Source organism: Boleophthalmus pectinirostris, unplaced genomic scaffold (assembly GCF_026225935.1).
Source record: "Boleophthalmus pectinirostris isolate CB_2022bp ecotype Guang Dong unplaced genomic scaffold, ASM2622593v1 HiC_scaffold_15, whole genome shotgun sequence".
Taxonomy (NCBI): Eukaryota; Metazoa; Chordata; class Actinopteri; order Gobiiformes; family Gobiidae; genus Boleophthalmus; species Boleophthalmus pectinirostris.
In genome coordinates this window covers 29,383,263-29,401,781 of record NW_026571070.1, presented here as the reverse complement: position 1 = coordinate 29,401,781, position 18,519 = coordinate 29,383,263, and the positions used below count along the sequence as shown (strand labels likewise).

Here is an 18,519-nt window from a genome sequence, read left to right as displayed (position 1 = left end):
TCCAGACTTGGCAGCTTTTAAACCCACATTCATTCTGCAGTCAAATTATAAACACATGGCTCTATTTACTTACTCTATACTCTCATCAGAAAGTTACCCGGAGTTTTGTTTCGTTCACACATGTTTAAAACAGATCCTTCTCTTTAACAGAAAACACTCCACCTTGTGATGTCACATGGTAATACAGGAAGTCCCCCACTGTGTTTTTACTCCATACACCAAAGAAGTGAAATTGAAAACTACCTCTTCATAACATCACAATGTGGAACAGAGTATTCTGAGCTTCAGAGATGTACACAGACTAACAATGCAGGATTACTCAAACATGTGTGAATGAAACAAAACACAACTCCAGGTCAGTTTTTGAGGAGATAACATTATAACATGACTTAAAGATTACAAGTCTTTTTTGCATATTATAGGAATTTCTAATGAACATCTGTAGCAGTTACAGTGTAAATACGTATCATATTATATACTAGTAGTACATCACTGTACACTGCCCACCTCTAGACTAATTATAGAAAAGCCAGTCTACAAAGGCTGCAGACTGACGAACTGAATTGAAAAGCATTTGTGGGGGATGTGAATCTAAATTGTTTACTTTCTGATTACTTAAAAAGTATATTTGCCAAATGTCCACATTCCACATTCTACATTATTAGGCAATGTGAAATACTTTTCCCAAGGTGACCAAAAGCATGTTTGAATGAGAAGTAAAGCCACATATAAGTGTCCTTTAAAGCAAGACACTCAAGGTGAATATGTAAAAAAAGTTAGAAAACAGATATAACTGTACATTGTTTGATTTTAAAAGTGTTTCTCTTGGATGAATCAAACAACTGCTGATACAAAACAATGGTGTGGTAATAATTCAGACTGGAGGTTTGTTTACCTTCTGCCTACATGCTTTAGCATCTTCCTGTGGTTTTGTTCAGAAACAGGAAGTGGTGGACACATATTGTGAGCCCATAGTGCACACACACCATGGCCTCACAAAAACAATTATTTAACTCAATCTGCACACAGAAGGAACGAAATGAATGAATGAATCTACCAAAAAACTTGATTCATTGTTGAGAGAAAGATAAATATACAGAATATTATTTTAACAAGTTTTTGAGTAATTTACACATTAATGAAAAAATATAAACACAGTCAAAGTTCGCACAGTTCGCTTGGGGCCACCATTCGATGTTCAGATATAATGTCCATATGCAAATGTACCAGAGCACAGTTGATCCTCACATGGACTGACACTTAAGTTTCACTTTTGTTTTCTCCATATACACTATATATAAATACATCACTGCGGAGCACATGCTCTTTGTTTTGCTAAATCCTTTTACTCTTTTACTATGTGGTTACCTGAATGAAAGAGGAGGAATATGGAGAACTGTACACGGACTCCCCTGGTTGCATCTATACACACGCGCTCCAAACTGGATATGTACTACACCTCTTTATTTGTGAATTATGGTTTTACCAGGACCGATGAGGAGGAGGATGTTGGTGGAGTTTGGTTCATATTATCTGTTTGGCTTTAGCCTTACATGCACTACAGACTGTGACTGGATGTGGATTTATTATTAAACACTTAAGGCCATGCACTGGAGACTTGATGTGTTACATCTGCTGAGTAGCATCAAATGGTAAAGGCAATCACATTTTAAAGCATAGAACGTGTTTATTTCCTGATATTGTTTATCATCTATCACAGTCACATGTGAAAGAGGAGGTTTATTGTCACTGGATGACCCGACGCACACAAATTCAGAAATCTTAAGTGAAACTTGATTAACCATTAGCTTTAATGACATTTTTACATGCTAAATATGACCTAAAAAAACACTGAAATGTTTACACAGTCATTAGTGACCTTTAACAAGGATTTTACCTCATCTAAATGGGGTCAGTAAGTTGGTAACAGCTGATCTCACTAGATTATTCATAATTTGTGATAAATTAAACAGTAAAAAGTAAAAAGTCATCACAAAGTGTGGACTGAAATATTGCAGATTACAGTATGTGGAACACGATCACTGTGCAGATTTTTTTTAATGGCTGGACTGATTAAATATTCTTCTGACTTCTTACATCAAGGTTTATTCTATAAAAAAGAAACATCATGAGTTAAGAACACTACAGGAAATAATATACCAAACTATACACAAAATGATCTGAAAAATGGTACCATTCGAACTAAAGGTATGGTCTCTTCTTCCTCAAAAGAGATAGAATCTGTCTCTCTGCCCCGTCTGTACGTGGATGCTCCTCCCTGTGTGGACGTGGATGCTCCTCCCTGTGTGTAGGTGAATGCTCCTTCTTGTGGAGGTGGAAGGCTGAAGTGGATGGTTCTACTCCCATGGAGGGGAAAGCCCTCCCTTTGAATATTTGATAATGTCCCATCCTTCCAATTGAACAAATCCACATCTCTGAGATACTTCTTCCCATGACCATTTTCAATATCAGTCAAACATTTCTCTTTTTCTGTCTCTGCTATCTTTTCCCAACTTTCTACAACCACACTTTCTTCTTTTTCCAGAATCATATCAGCAGTTCTTGTGTCAAGTTGGCAACAAAAGGTGCAGATGCACGAAATGATAATTAAAACAGCTGCTAATACTGCAAGTGCTATGAAAGCATCGACCTAAAAAAGACAGAACAACAACAACAAAACATATGTAAAAGGTTAAAAGACTATTTCTCTGTTTGGTAGCTGACGAATATCAAAAACACTTACACGTGACTGATTCTTCAATTTATCAACAATTAGTTTTTCAGTGCTATTCAACTTCAGCCCATTGTGACAAGCAATTTGTATCTGGTAGTCTGATCCATCGTTCCTGCAGCAAACCAGTCTCCATCCACCAGCACTGACACTATCCAGATAGTACTCACAGAGAGAGCTCGGAAGAAGTGGACCACTCCTATCCAGAATGTGAGGTGACAGCAAGCCTTCTTAAGGTAAATCCTGCAGCAAAGGCAGCAATACTTTATAGTGTTCTGGCTACCATTCCTTCCATCCTCTCCAGTGTATTCAGTATTGGAATCACATGTCAGTCGAGAGCATTTGAGGCAGGCTCTGTGAAAGCGTTTGCCAATCCACAGCAGCAGAAAAGCGATCAGAACCCATGGAAGAAACAGGTACATGAAGCACAAGTCCCGATGATGTTCAGGTTGGCAGCTGCATGTGAAATCCTTTTCATAGATAAGATGGTAGGCAAAAACCACAATGAGGGTCGTGTAAATGTCCACATTTTTATGTATTTCGATCAGTAACTTCTGCACTGCACCGAATTCATCCACTTTCTCCATCTTACTGAGGAATGATTATCTTTTCCTACAAGTACTAGTATGTGGCACTATAACAACAAGTCTGAACCATGCACGACAATCAACAAGTCTGAACAGAGTCACAATGGACAATCTTAGATCACATAACTCTTTGGACTGGTACAAACACTCGAGACACAAGTTATGCCCCTCCCATGCAGACAAATATGTAGTGCACAAATTAAACCTAATAGTAAGTAGGCAAAGCCCATGCAAAATGCACATAAACTGCACATAAAACGAGTATTCAGGACCGCACAGCCCTTAGCAAAGCCCTCACAGCAGGATATTGCCAATATTTCAGTACTGTACGGTCATTTAGACCAAAATACAGCCATGAATTTGGGCTTTCAGTATAACATTATGCTTTTGAGGATCTGGCAACACTGCCCAGTTGAAACTTTTACCATAGCCTAGTGCTGCCGACAGCAGCAACTAATCTAAAGCAGGGTTAACAGGTCCTGATGGTAAGAGCACTGGTTATTTTGTTGCCAACAAACGTACAGGTGCGACCTTCAGCTAGTCTTGAGAAAAAACTCTTGAGAGTCTGTCTTGTTCAGCTCCAGATAAAGCGTTTGCATGTGACAGGTCCTGATTGATCACAAAAAACAGACAGAGGGAAGCACTTTATTCATTTTTGGCCAAGCAACAACATCTCCATGAAGGCAGTGGCAGACCCTTCACCAAAAAAGTTACATATGCCATTATGCAACAGTTATGTAAGAGGATACAGTATCCGATGGAATTGCATTAAAAGGCCATGTAGATTAACATGAAGAATTTGATATAAATTTAGGCTCTTCAAATGTCTCAGTGCAGATTTAAGCTTCTAAGATGTAAGATAATATTACTCATGTTGGACCATAGACTGTATATATATAAATGGACATAGCTAACGTGCTAGCAGCCACGTTTCAAATACTAAGTTCACATGCAGCTCTTCCGGCTCCTACTGACCCTGGCTCTCATTGACTTACATTGGAATATTGTGTCTCCTCTCTCTGCAGCTGCTGCTGTGAGTCATAGTTTTGGTCTTAAAATATTCGTATTAATCCGTTCTACATAATCCTGATGTTTTTTTTGGGGGGGGTTTTTCCCCACTTTTTTGTCAGTTAAAAAATCCTCTTCATAATATCAACCTGGCTCCAAATTCGCCCCTATAAGCACTAGCATTGTTAGCTTCATTTGACTGGAGCAGAACGCTATGGGTGATGTCACACTCACTTAGTCCACTTCTTATATAGTCTATGTGTTGGACTCAGGTGGAGCTTAAATAAGTCTGTATTTGTATGGACTTGAGTGAGTACACAGTGACCCTGGCTTATATCTCCCCCCACTTTAGAAAATTAAAGGCACTATGAATCAGTGGGAGACGTGTGTTTGGTTTTCAATGACGTTGGGAAGACAATGTTAAAGACTGAGTTAATGATTACAAAATATTAAAAATATGTTTTTATTTGTATTACTTGATCAGCATTGCCAAGTTTCTTCATATTCATATTGTTTACCAAAGCAATCTAATCCAATCAACACCAACACCAAAAAATTGTTTAATGAAGATTAGGGCAGTTCCTTGGTTTGCAGATCTTCTTTTCCACTTGTTCAAAGAATGGCAGTTCAATTCCTGATACTGATTTTTACAACCAACATTCTCTTATTTCTGTACAAGCACTAGACCCACCTTGTCTGTGTGAATGTGTTGTGTAACTCTGTGAGTGGATCATGTAAGTGTTTTGTTTATACTTTTCTTGTGAAGCGTAAACATTCCAAGGCAGATTCCCAAAGCAGAAAAGCTTGTTGTTGGAAACACAGGTATAGGCTAACTCACTGTTCGAAGCGCAGGTTGCGGATATCAGCCTGGTTGATCTTGACGATGGTGTCTCCTTCCTGAAACAGTCGCTCCTGCTCCGCTTTGCCTCCAGGCTCCAGGCGGTTCACCTGTAAGCCATGGGTCCTGGAAAAGAAAGGAAAAGAAAAAAAACCAAATTACTAATTCAATACAGATAAAGGGTCATGTTGGGAAGGAATAGGTTCCAGGTTCAAGTCCCGGATCTTATATTTCCTTTCTGTGTAGCCCTCACAATGAATCTGCAACCCATGAATATGGAGCACTGAAGCTTCTTTTTTTATCTTATTGACCAGAAGATTTGTTTCAACAAACCAACAAAGCTGTAATCAATTAATTTGCTTTGCCTGGAATGTTCCACAGTATGGCATTAAACTCCTCTACCTTGCCCGTATTCATTTAGAGCTTTTTTACTGTTAGAAATACCTTGAAAAACATGTATTATTTATATATTTACTGTGAGACTGGTTGCCTCTCCTCAGATCTGACCTGTAACTTGACGTGGTGGCATCAACTTTTAGTGTGCATGGACAAAGATATGTTTAAGGTTAAGCAAGCAATGCCTTCTCAAGTTAGTTTCTCATTAAAGTTACACGAGTGGGCAATGGGCCACGGTGGTTCAGATGGTTTGTTGTATAACCACCAAGCAAAACTGCTCAAAGTTCAGCTTCAGTTTCAGTCTTACCTCAAAAGTGATGTAGCTGAACTGATGTAGATTAAAATACATGTTGGTACATAAACTACCAGTCAAAAAGTTTGGACACACTTTTTCAGTGATTTTTCTTCTTTAATTTCATGATTCCATGACATTGTAGCTTCTCAGTAAAGGCAAAAAAAAAATGGAGGGAAGATGCTTCTCACACACAGAGGTCAGTTGAGGTGACATTCACATAATCCAAGTAAGGCTGCCATATTCTAACAAAGGTGTTGTAAGCCTTTCTGAGGCTATAAGTGATTACCATCTTGTAATGGGAGGGGGGAGTCAGACTTCCAGGTGACTCTAATGCATTTTCTTGCCACTGCCAATGAAATTTCTAAAAATTGTATTTAATATTTATTTAATGGTTAAATTTTCTCAAAACTTCCAAGTAGGCAAAATTCAGGATCAAGAGGTATTGAAGTTTTTGTGATTGTGGATATGGCTTGGCAAAAGTCAAACCAGAAAATTTTTACTTTGACACATGTCCAGGTGCAATGCAAAAATGAGCCCAATTTTACAGAACATCAGAACCATTGATCAGAAAAATCTGACTTTGTCTTATGAATTTTTTCTGGTTTTAGATATAACTGATGAAGGAAATTATAATGTATAAGTCTATATCGAGCATTAGTGGTGGCAGATAAACTATCTTGACATAAATTCGCCCATATATTATCTTCAATTGTAGTGTTTAAGTCTGATTCCCACCTCTCCTTAGACCGATACAAGGCTGGTTTAGGACATTCATTTATCAACAAAGTTTACATCTTAGAAATAAATTTATAAGATCCACCATCATGTAACAACCTTTCAAATGCTGTAAATTTGGGCAATAATATAGTACGACCCAGATTACTAGTAAGAAATGATCATAGTTGAAGGTAACAAAAGAATGTATTATTTGGTAAGCTGTATTTTTCTTTTAGTTTTTCAAAGGACATTAATGATCTTTTTTTCAAAACAGTCCTCCAATATATGAATACCATTTTGGTGCCACAATTACAAAATCTTGTTGTTTACAGTCAATGGAATAAGACTGTTTTGTCTCTATGGTAAGGGTTGGCTGAATTGTCAACAAAGTGAAGGGTGGCTATTTTAACTTTTTACTCCATAATCCATACATATTGTGTCATATATTTGATGTCTTCTCTATGTACAGTATATAAAATGTAAAGTAAGTCAGCATAAAGAAAAAAAAACACAGATTGAGAGGGTGTGTCCAAACGTTTGGTAGTGTAAATCTCAAAATACTGTCACAAAAGGTAGCACGCTGAAATTCTATAGTTACTTTTACTACAACTTCTTCAGACACCCTGCCAGTCACATTCAACTTCCCAAACTTAAGCATCAGTTGAGTCAGCCATGTCTCACTCTTTGTACCCAATCATGAAAGGCGAGCAGAGCTAATTCACTGTCTGCTATCACACTGTACCTTAAGAAAAAAAAAATCCAACCAAAGCGCAATAAATACCCCTGCTGATTCTTCACAGCAATGCCACCTCAGCAATACATTCTCAAAAGCAGCAACCTTTACCTCCAGACACCCCCTTACCTCCTCCTCCTCCTCCCGCTCCCTTACCCATAATCCCCGTGGATATCCGTACGCTAGCAGATCAGTTGCTTATTGCGGTCTCTGAGGTGGCACATGCCGGAGGTGCTGAGAAGATAGGCGCAGTACAAATGAACGGTGACCTTATGTAACGGAGAGTAAGTTTGGGATGTGTTCTACCAGGGAATTAAACTAGCAACCAAATGTCAAAAGTTGAATGCAAGTTGTGTCATGAAAGTACTTTGATTTAAGTAGTAAAAAGTATTATTACTACTACTAATATGATCCAGAGGCAGGTAACATTGACTCAGCTGCATGTGCTTGAGAATCTTTTTAAAGAAATTTAACATCTTGGAGTAGTTTTCCCGACAGCATACTTATACTCTTATTAAAGTAATCTTTAGTTTGAAGTAACAGTACTCTTACTTGAGTAAAAGTAAGTACCGTATTTTTAGGACTATAAGGCGCACCGCATTATAAGGCGCAATATCAATTATGTTGAATTCTCTCGTCTATTTTCATACATAAGGTGCACTAGATTATAAGACGCTTTAAGCGAAACAAACGGACGACACTTGAGACTGATCCTTGGTCCAGGCGTCCACGATCCATTGGCAGATCGTGGTGTAATTCGCCCGGTCTTGCCTCCCTGTCTTGGAATGTGGTTTATGAATTCGTGAATGTGGGTGAATCATTTAAGTTTGTTTTTTCTTTATTTTCTATGAGGACGACTCAAATATACATTGTGTAATAATGTGTTTAATGCAGCTTTGCGCACATTTGTTTATGTTTTACAGAAATTAAACTTAAAACCGCATGGCTCATTTGGATAAATTATAAGCGCTGAAAAAAACAGCTCGCTCCTTGTGCACAGATGTGACCAGCTTCTGCCGGACTAAAGGACACGACTCAGTGGAATAAGAGTGCTCTTTCTGTAATGGAGGGATGTTGATAATGCTGATGGTGAGTCTGTTCTGTGCTTTTATCGTGTTGGAAATGGTTCATGTGAAAGTTTTCAGGTCATACGCATATATCGTATATATGAATAGACATATTCTCTGTAGCATTTCAGTGATTTCATAAATGCTTATGCAGAACTATACTTTGTTCTTTACTCCGCGAAGCTCCTGACTACGGAAGATTTGGCAGATTTTTGAGCATTGTGTACCACATAAAATCAGTTCGAGGTCAGTAAACACAACCATCAGTAATACATAAAGCTCACTGGATTATAAAGCGCACTTTAAGTGATTTTAAGTGTGCCTTATAGTCCGAAAAATACAGCAAGTCTACATGTGACAAAAGCTTTATGTGACAATATGAAATGATTTGAACATCTTGCACCGCTCCTTCAGATATGATTTAGTTTGTCGCAGTTTTGTGTCTATCCTTTAAAGTACTTTCTTGGACCATTACTTTATACTTCTACTTGAGTAATATTATTTTACAGTAATGGAATCCTCCACCAAATCATTTTTAAACTAATAGCGGAGCATGTAAGGGAGCAAGTGACTGCAACCCCAGGCCTAAAGTTTATCCAACCATCACCACACAGACTTATGACTTAAAACAAATATGTGAACAGTGCTTGCCCATTAAGCAAACAAGTTGGTAGTTCAATTTCTGCAACTGCATACTGCTTTTGTGTTCTTAGGCAAGCTACATTCACCATACTTTAATTAATAAATTTATTTATTTATTTACTTTGTGATTAGAGTAATTATTGGTGCAAGAAGTCATTTCTTATCATCAAATCTAATTATAAAGTGCTTTTATCATCCGCAAACCAGGGAGTAAGTCTGGTGCGCTGTTAGCCTGCTAGTTGTTTGGACCTCCTAAAATGAACTAGTTGCATTTTTTTCACGTTTTAAGACAGTAAAAAGTCAGGTGCAATCACTTTAAATCTGCCAATGACTAAAAAGTTTGAGAAAATGTAACTTGTGTAGTTTAAGCGTGAACCTGCCAACTGCAAATATCAAGAACTGTGCAATTTATAAAAAGAACAGAAGAGATTGGAACATTGAATAATTGGATGCAAAAAGCATAGACCACGTTCCTACTTGTGTCCTCTCTGAACTGCATAAAGTAAATGTATTTAGATTATAATAGAGCTTTTGACGGGAAGCACAGCTGTAGTCACGGTTATTAGAATTTTTTTCTTTTAACATTTTTACATTAGTATGAGTAGAGTTAAAATCTGTATTGGTGGTATCGGTTATCTGTATCGAACCATCCCTACCCGATATATGAAAATAATATGTATGTACCTCGTAAGGACACGTTTTTTAAAGTGCAATGAAGACAACAAAAATGAAAACAAAATACATGCTTTTATTTTAGTCTATTTTTGGCTGAAATGTTATATACAGTGGCCTTAATTTTGCAGGTCAGATTCCACTTTTTTTCTCAAATTCTTGCTTCTTTGTTTAAGAAAGTGACTTGTTTACGGTTCCTATATTGCACAACATGGACTTGTGAGCTTTAAAACATGTTAGAGTGCTGTTACTTCATTAAAAAAACATATCTCTGCCCTTGTCATTTGTGGCCCTGCTGTATCCGTATCTCATTGGCTCTGTCCTCAGCCAATCAGAAAAAAAAACATAAATCACCCCCGACATCTTATAAACATCTGTACTTGACATGACACCCACTTCATCACTTTAAATTACTTCCTAAATAATCTTTTTCTAACTCCGAAATTCAACTCATCTGTGCACAAATATGTATTCTTTATGAGAATGAGAAATCAAGGTATTGGCATAAGTGTAAGCATGTACACTATTTCATAAAATTACACCTTTATCTCCACTTTAAAACTAAAAAAGATATAAGCAGATGAAAGTTCTAATACAAAGTGCGTCCTGCGGTGTGACATGAAACACCACATATTTAAAAAGAGCATTACACAAAAATTAGAAGGAGCTCAGCTGACATTTATACACCTTTTTTTCTCATAAACCTTTATAAATTATTTGGGCGATTATGCCATGAGGGTAATGATATCTACATCTGTGTTTTGTTTCATTCACACATGTTTGAGTAAACTTTTATTATTATTCTGTCTATATAGAAGGTCAAAATGCTCTGTTCCACCTTGTGATGTCATGTAGTGGTAGTTTTCATGTTTTTTACCTTTATTTCAGGAGAGATTGGCAATTCCAGACCTGATATTATCTATATTATTCTAGTGAAGGTGTATGGAGTTTAAAAACACAGTGGAGCACTTCCTGTATTACCACATGACATCACAAGGTGGAACAGAGTGTTTTGAGGTTGAACGAAGAACTCAGCCTTTGTGTGGGTTTGTCTGTTAAACATGTTTGAATGAAACAAAACATGACTCCAGGTCTGTTTGCGACGAAGAAACATTACAACATAGATCAGAAAATAGCGTAAAATGAGCAAAACATATTTCTGATTGCAGTACTTTTTCCGAAACTCTGCAGTAGCTTTTATTTTATCTGTGTATCCTTATTTGAAAGCATGCATTGAGTCAAGCGTAAAACGTAGGTCCATTTGGCATGCTACTACCCCTACTCGACTTGAGAACATATGACAAAACAGAGCTACTCAAAGGACATGGGACAAAGAGAACAGACCTCCAGTGATCCCTCATCAGAATGCACAGCTGCGACCAGGGAGCGGGGATAAAGTGACAGATTCCAGAGATTTGTACCAGATTCTGAACTATTATTATATCATTATTGTAGTACATTGGTGGCCTCGGGAGACATGTGTCAGATGTGAAAAAGTGCTGAGAAAAAGATGTTAGGGGGTTATGTTGGAGCAAAAGAGTTTAGGTAAGGGTTCTAAACACTGTACTTGTTTTTTTTTTTTTAACTACAAAGCCAAGCTAGTTCACTATAAACAGTTTGCTGTGATCTAAGCATCCTAATTATCCACTTTTCAGCACTTTCAGAGGTCGTGTTTTGCCATGACGGGAATGCTAACAACAAATAGCATGCTAACAGCACACTTCCTTGTTTGTGGAAGATGAAACATGTTTTGAATTTAGTTGCAGACAGCACACAGCAACTCTTTTTTAAAACTATAAGAGCTGGTTTTAACTGATTTCAGAGCACATGGCCTTGACTTGTGGGATGCCCCAGGGGACAGTCATGGGACCTCTTCTATTCAATCTCTACATGCAGTTATACACAGTAATAGTGTGTCTGACCAGAACTACAGGCAAAAGGTAAATATGGATGAGTGAATTCTTCAAGATGGGTCTGGTACTTTAGCCAGGCTGGGACCACCTACTGCCTCCTTTCAATTTCATTTCTCTCCAACGACTAGGTCAGGAATCGGAATACACTAGAAGATTTGCCGCACACCGGCCAATCAGTGAAGAGCTGTGAAGCCATGACACCAGACTCAAGTGCCTGTCTGGGTCCCTTTTATGGTAGAGCACAACAGTAAACAAAGCGGTCGAGATGGATGTAGATGAAGACAGACATTCTGTGTTGGCAAAGATTCCCAAGATCGAGGCTTTAAAGCTGGAACAAAGAGAATGTTTGGTGAATTTATCAAGGAGGAAGATGTTATTGCCCTTCTTCATATGGGATTTGGTGCATTACATACATCATGACCAAATAGCAACGACTGGTTAAATTAAAAAGGTACCAGTCTACCGTCGAGCGAACAAATCTTAATGCTGCGAGGTCAAACTGATGAATCAAGCTACTGGTACACTGCCCGTAACGCCAACTACGACAACTGCAGTGTGTATTTGACCAAAACGACGCAGTGTCAACAATCGAAAAAAGCTCCAGGCCGCTGTGGTGTCAGGCAAAATAGACTTGTGGATTTTTCCTGCAGATCGGCGCCTCACCTGGACCCGCACTCGCACTCTGTGTGGCAGGACGCAGAGGTTTAAAAGACTTTTGAAATCTTGTGGGACCTGCACGAGTCTCCAAAGAAAAAATAAAGAAGCCATCTGGGCATGTGTGTGGTCCTCTTCACATGCCCAAACTGTGAGCGTGTGTGGTTTGCTTTTCATTTGAGCGCTTGGATAGAGAGAGATTAATATGAGTGATTAAATGTATTTAACGTGGCTTGTTGCTGTAGAATTTTTGGAGTTTTTGTCAAATGCAGTCATTGTACACCAGTCATCAGTGTGCATCTGGTGTGCCCAATGTGTACAGATAATGATGTTCTTAAAAGTGCTCTGTGTAGCTTTTCTGGTGGAGGGTCCGTCATCCGCTTGTCTCCATGGAGATGTTGTTGCTTTGTCTGGAAAATCCCAGTATGGCATTAAATGTGTCCATCTTACATTTACGCAATAACATGTTTTTTTAATTGACTTAAATCTTGCATTCTTATTGTGTTTGGGCTCACCTCTCCACAGATCTTAACATGTAACTCGGTCCTATGGTGTTACCTTCTGTCTTCGTAGAGACAAATAAGTCTAATGCCATACTGTGGAACATTGCAGACAACATCTCCATGGAGAGAAAGTTACACAGTGCACCTTTAATAAGCATAGTTTAAAAAAAAAAAAAAAGTTTCAGCAGTCACCTCCACTCTCTCTTTCTCTAAAACACACGCTACTGCCAAAATTGAAAAACATTTAGAGGCAAGAAATACTTTTGCTGATATTTTTTGACAATATTTACAAATCATAAAAATGTTGCTTCCATTTTTTCTGAACTCTCTATTTCTCCTGGCTCCAGTCCGACCCACAGCTGGACCACATCACACTGAAATGTTTAGCAGAAGCCACCTGCTCTCATCTAGTGGCTTTAATCAGAGAATAATCCAATCAGCTCCGTTTGTGCATGCTAGTTATGTCTCCTGTGTTTACACTGTACAGCGACACGGATTGTGCGGTTCATTTGGGCCAATGAGCCATCTGGGCATGTGCGTGTGGTCCTGTGCACATGCCCAAACTGTTAGCTGGTGTGGTTAGATTTTCATTGGGCTGCTTGGATAAAAAGAGATTAATAGGAGTGATTAAATATACTTATAACATGGCTTTTTGGTTGCTGTTGATAATTTGCAGTTTTTGTCAGATGCCCAGCCCTTCTGTTGCAGCTGTTCTGTGACTGGATGGCAGTGGGTAAAAAGCTCAGAGGTGCGAGATTAGTGTCTGGTCAGGTAGGAAACAAACAGCTACCCTTCAGCTCATGTGCAAATGCTTAACCCACTACACCATTGACAAACACAGTTAAATGATATGATGACACATTAAAGTATATGCTTTTCCTCACCATTTGTTTTTCGTACACTTTCACCTTAGTACAATGTTACCTTTAAAACGTACTTGGTGTAATATGATAATTCTAAGTGGACATAAATAACTTTTGATAGAAGCAGTGTTTCTGTGATTTTAAAGTCCATCCAATTCATCCATTTGCTCGTTTACACCTTCACAAACTAGTTGACGATAGCCATGCTGCTAATTTGTAATATTAAATGGCAAAAATTCCAGAAGAGGGTGGCCATAGACTGCAACCTGCCATTTTCTAACTATGAAATGAGCCTGGGGGAGAAGACTTTCCATCTCTGTCTGGCTTCAGTTCACTTTTTATTGAAAGTGCCCCTCTGTTTGTAACTGCTGCTGCCAGGTTTCTTATTCTAACTTTAAAATATTCTACTTAATCCTGCTGTTTTCAAAATATGAACAATAATAATAATTGTGGCCATACCGGCTTGTCAAAGCCTGATCTCTGGAGGCTGGACCTGGTGAGTACTTGGATGGGAGAACACTGGGAAAATCAGGTGCCACAGGGGGGAGCCAGTCACAAAAACTGCCATTGTGTCCTTAGGGAAGGCACTTCACCCACATTGCCTAGAATAAAAGTGGTGTGTGCATGAGTGATGGTGGTGGTCAGAGGCGCAGATTGGCAGCCTCGCTTATGCCAGCCTGTCTCAGGGCAGCTGTGACTACAATAGTATCTTACCACCACTGGGTGTGGAGTGAATGAATAATGCTCTGTAAAGCATCTTTGTGACATTATGTCTGTGAAAAGTGCTATATAAATAAAAACTTATTTACTTAATTACATACCAATCAGGTGCCTGCTTTCCCCACTCCCAGTATCCTTAGCAACAGGTTTGATTGACATGCCCTTTGTAAACTGGTGACGCAAGCAGAAAAGGGCGAGTACCTTCGTCAACTTCGCTCCTGATTGTTTTTTCGTTGCGTACCTGGATTTCGAAATGTGGAATTCGGTCACAGATCGCACAGGTCACAGCCGCTATAACTTCTAGCCTTCTAACCAAATTCTACAGGTGACATTATACTCCCTCAAACCACTTCTACAGTATATAGATTTATTTGTTGATTTCTATTCACTCATTTATTCATTTTATTTTATTGATTTATTCTATGTTTTTTTTTGTTTTGTTTTGTTTTTTTCTGCATCCTTTACTAAATAGGATCTTGTGACACCCCTACACCCCGCTCCCTCCCCTCTTCCCGGTGCTGCACATGCCTAGACAGGACGCATTAGCCTCAGCCGCTGTCACCGCGTCTAGACCGGGGCCGCGGGGGTCAGACAGCCAGCCCTACACCCGACAGCGGACAGGGAGATCCAGGCTCAGCACGGGGGACATTTTGGGGACCCTCTACGCTCCACTGCGCTGACACCACAGCGGGGGCCACAGGGGGCCACATTATGTCATCCTCCGAGACGCTTTCCTACTGCCCGTACCTGTACATGAGAGACGGTGACAGGGAGGTGAGGAAGAGGAGGGTGAAGGGTTTACTGTCTTCTCCATGGGGTGAAAATGGTGTGATACATGTAAAAAAAAAAAAAAAAAAGGATGGGAACATAAAGCGTAAAGGTGCACTGTGCAGCATTTCTGGTGGAAGGTCAGCCACCTGCTAGACTCGACTCACTGGAGATAATATTGGTGTGTCTAGAAGTATGGCTTTAAATGTATTTATCTCCATGGAGACAATATGTGACACCAAAAAGCCAAGTTCCAGGTTTGATCTTGCTCACAGTAAGAATACATGCTTAATATAATAACATTCATATCATTGTTGCTTTGTCTTCCTATTTTATTACTTATTTTTCTATTTTATTTTGACATCTACATATACATTTATATAATTACCATATTTGTGGGACAATAAGGTGCACTTAAAATCCCTTAATTTTCTCAAATCGACAGTGTGCCTTATAATCCGGTGCGCCTTATGTGTTAATTTTGGTTGTGCTTACTGACCTCGAATCAATTTTCATATCTCATATCTCACTGAGTCGTGTCGTTTAGTCTGACAGAAGATGACCGCATCAGCGCACAAGGAGCGAGCTGTTTTTTCAGAGCTTATAGTTTATGCAAATGAGCCATGTGGTTTTAAGTTTTGTTTCTGTAAGATGTAAACAAATGTGCTCAAAGCTGCATTAAACACATTATTACTAAATGTATATTTGAGTCGTCCTCGTAGGAAATAAAAAACAAACTTCCACCCACATTCACGTTCATAATACACATTCAGCAAGACAGGGAGGCAACGCCGGGCGAATTACACCACAATCTGCCAATGGATCGTGGATGCGTGGGCTAAGGATCAGCCTCAAGTGTTGTCCGTTTGTTTCGCTTAATGCGTCTTATAATCACCTTATGTATGAAAATAGACGAGAGAATTCAACATTATTGATATTGCACTTTATAATCCAGTGCGTGTTATAGTTAAAAAAATACAGTATGTCTTATTTGACACCTGTCTCTTGCTATCTTTTTTGCTACTTGTTTAGAATTTATTACCATTTATATTTATTTTCTGTGTTATTATATTATATTGTGATGTGTGTCCAAATAATTTCCCTTGTGGATCAATACATTTGGTCGAAGTCTAAGTCTATATAAGCTTAATGCCATACTGTGGAGCATCCCAGGTAAAGCAATGAACTGAACAGATACAACATGTGTGGAATTTTATTTCTGAAATTGTAACATTGTAGCCAAGAGATTTTTTTTAGATTTTAGATGGATTAGGCTAATGCATCTCTCAACTCTGGAGCCCGCCTGATGGCGTGAGCGGAAAAAGATATTAAATCATGGCCTCAAATTTCAATTTCATTTCCACAATATGTAATCCCACGCTTTACGTAATACGGTAATAAGTTTTGCCTAAATCATTCCCATGTTTTAGTTAAATCGTTCCCACAATTTAACCAATTTGTACCCAAGAATTAAGAAATTGCCGAAATTAAAAGCTAAAACATTTTTTTCACACGTCATGAGGCAGGCTCCGTACTCCACTGTTTAAGGTGACCCGGCAAATCCAAAATATCTCTCTAGATTTTTTTATACAGAGGGATATCACTCACATTATTCCCACAATGCTTTGCTCATTGATTCTGTAGAAATATACAAGTTTTTCAGTTCAGTTTTTCCTTTGCACAAACCATGCATGTCCCTGATTGGCTAATGCACCTGTCAATCACTCCCATATGAACACAGGGATGTTCAACAATAACCAAACTAACATCTTTGTAAAGTGTTGAAGAAGAATATATTCCGGATCCCAGACAATCTCTACAGACATTTTGAAAAGTTCTTACAATTTTGACATTCTATTTTACCTTTTATTTTTCTCCATTTGTGTCCACTCCTTAGAAATTACACTACACCTTATCTTGTTGTTATGATATCAAAGTTTTTTTTCTTTTTTCCCTCCTTCCTCCATCCCTCGGCACATCCTGACTCATGATTCCGCGTCCAATCGCTCGTCAAAAGGTTGCGGCTAAATGTAGTTTCCTGACACTTGCTTATGAACAGTTATGGGATTAAGGAGCTCCGGAAAACGCGACCGCGCCAATCTTCAATGACAGTCTGGCTCTAAATGTCAACCCATCCCATCTCCTCCACCGCCGCTGCCTCCCCTCCCTCCTCCACCTCCACCCCCACGCGCACACACACACACACACACACACACACACACGAAAGGCCCCGCCCCGCCTCCCGATCCCGGCTCTGAGTGGCTGCGTTCACCTTGGTGGCGTGCCAGTGGGTGCCGTTGGAAGCAGGCTTTTAGTTTGATTACGCCGGGTGCACGTCCAATGTCCCTTTTTCCTTAAATAGCCATAAACTAAGACGCGATCCTCCTCCCTGTCCCCTGTCCCCTGTCCTCTGTCCACCACACTTAGCTCGAGAGACACGGCCAGAATTTATTTTTGTTCTATATCAGGACAGAGCCGAGCACTTTTGGAATTATAGCGAATGTTATGACTTGTTGTGTACTGAAAAGAAAGGTTAAAGTATTTATGTATGCACTTCCTGTATTTATTTAGAATTACAACTACTTAAAGATATTGTAGGTGTATCTGGTTTTTACAATCTTAAAAATATGAACAAGCAGAAGCACTATATTTTTCAGACTATAACTTGCACTTTTTTTCATAGTTTGAGTGGTCCTGCAACATACTCCGGTGCGACTTATATAGTAAAATCTTCACACTGAAGCTGTGAGAGGTTCTTGTCTTGTGTGTCAGTATCTGCTGCTCCTGTTCCTCCTGCACCACTGTCACTTCACTCTACTGCGCTTGTGTCCTGCAGAATGAGCCTCTGTCCTGTCTGTATCATGTCAGTCGATCGCACCATTACTTCTGAACAACTGAAAATGTTTAATTTAAACAAACATAAAGACGACTGAAACCATCCTGTCGGGCTTCAGAAAGGCCGGAATAATTCTAACTGAAACTGATGCTGAGTCTGACGACAGCGACACAGAAGAGGAAGTGGCGGCTCTGTTTACCTCTGGAGGTCGTGGAGTTGCTCAGAAGTGACACCGAGGATGAAGAATTGAATGGATTTAGTGATTTGGAGTGAGATGGAGAGTTTGGTAAACTTGTTCTGTTCTGTTGTTTATGTTATAGTTTATCTGAAGAACTGTTCATATGTGACGTTAACAGTCTGTTGTTCTCTCTTCTATTGTTATTACTAGAACTTGCTACTATAACACCATCACTGGTGGTGGTCAGAGGGGGCAACTGCGCAGATTGGCAGCCTTGCTTCCGTCAGTCTCCCCCGGGACAGCTGTGGCTACAATAGTAGCTTACCACCACCGGGTAGAGTGGAGTGAATGAATCAAAACTATTCAAAACTATCAAAATGATTCCTCACTTTCCTAAC

General features: G+C 39.2%; 1 protein-coding gene across 1 annotated transcript in view; it reads right to left on the bottom strand.

Moving 5' to 3' along the window:
* Positions 1-18,519, bottom strand: part of pard3aa (par-3 family cell polarity regulator alpha, a) — an 826,722-nt gene that overhangs the window by 530,441 nt on the left and 277,762 nt on the right. Inside the window, exon 8 of the mRNA XM_055151054.1 lies at positions 5,165-5,290. Coding sequence (XP_055007029.1) covers positions 5,165-5,290 — 126 coding nt within the window. The remainder of the gene's footprint in view (positions 1-5,164; positions 5,291-18,519) is intronic.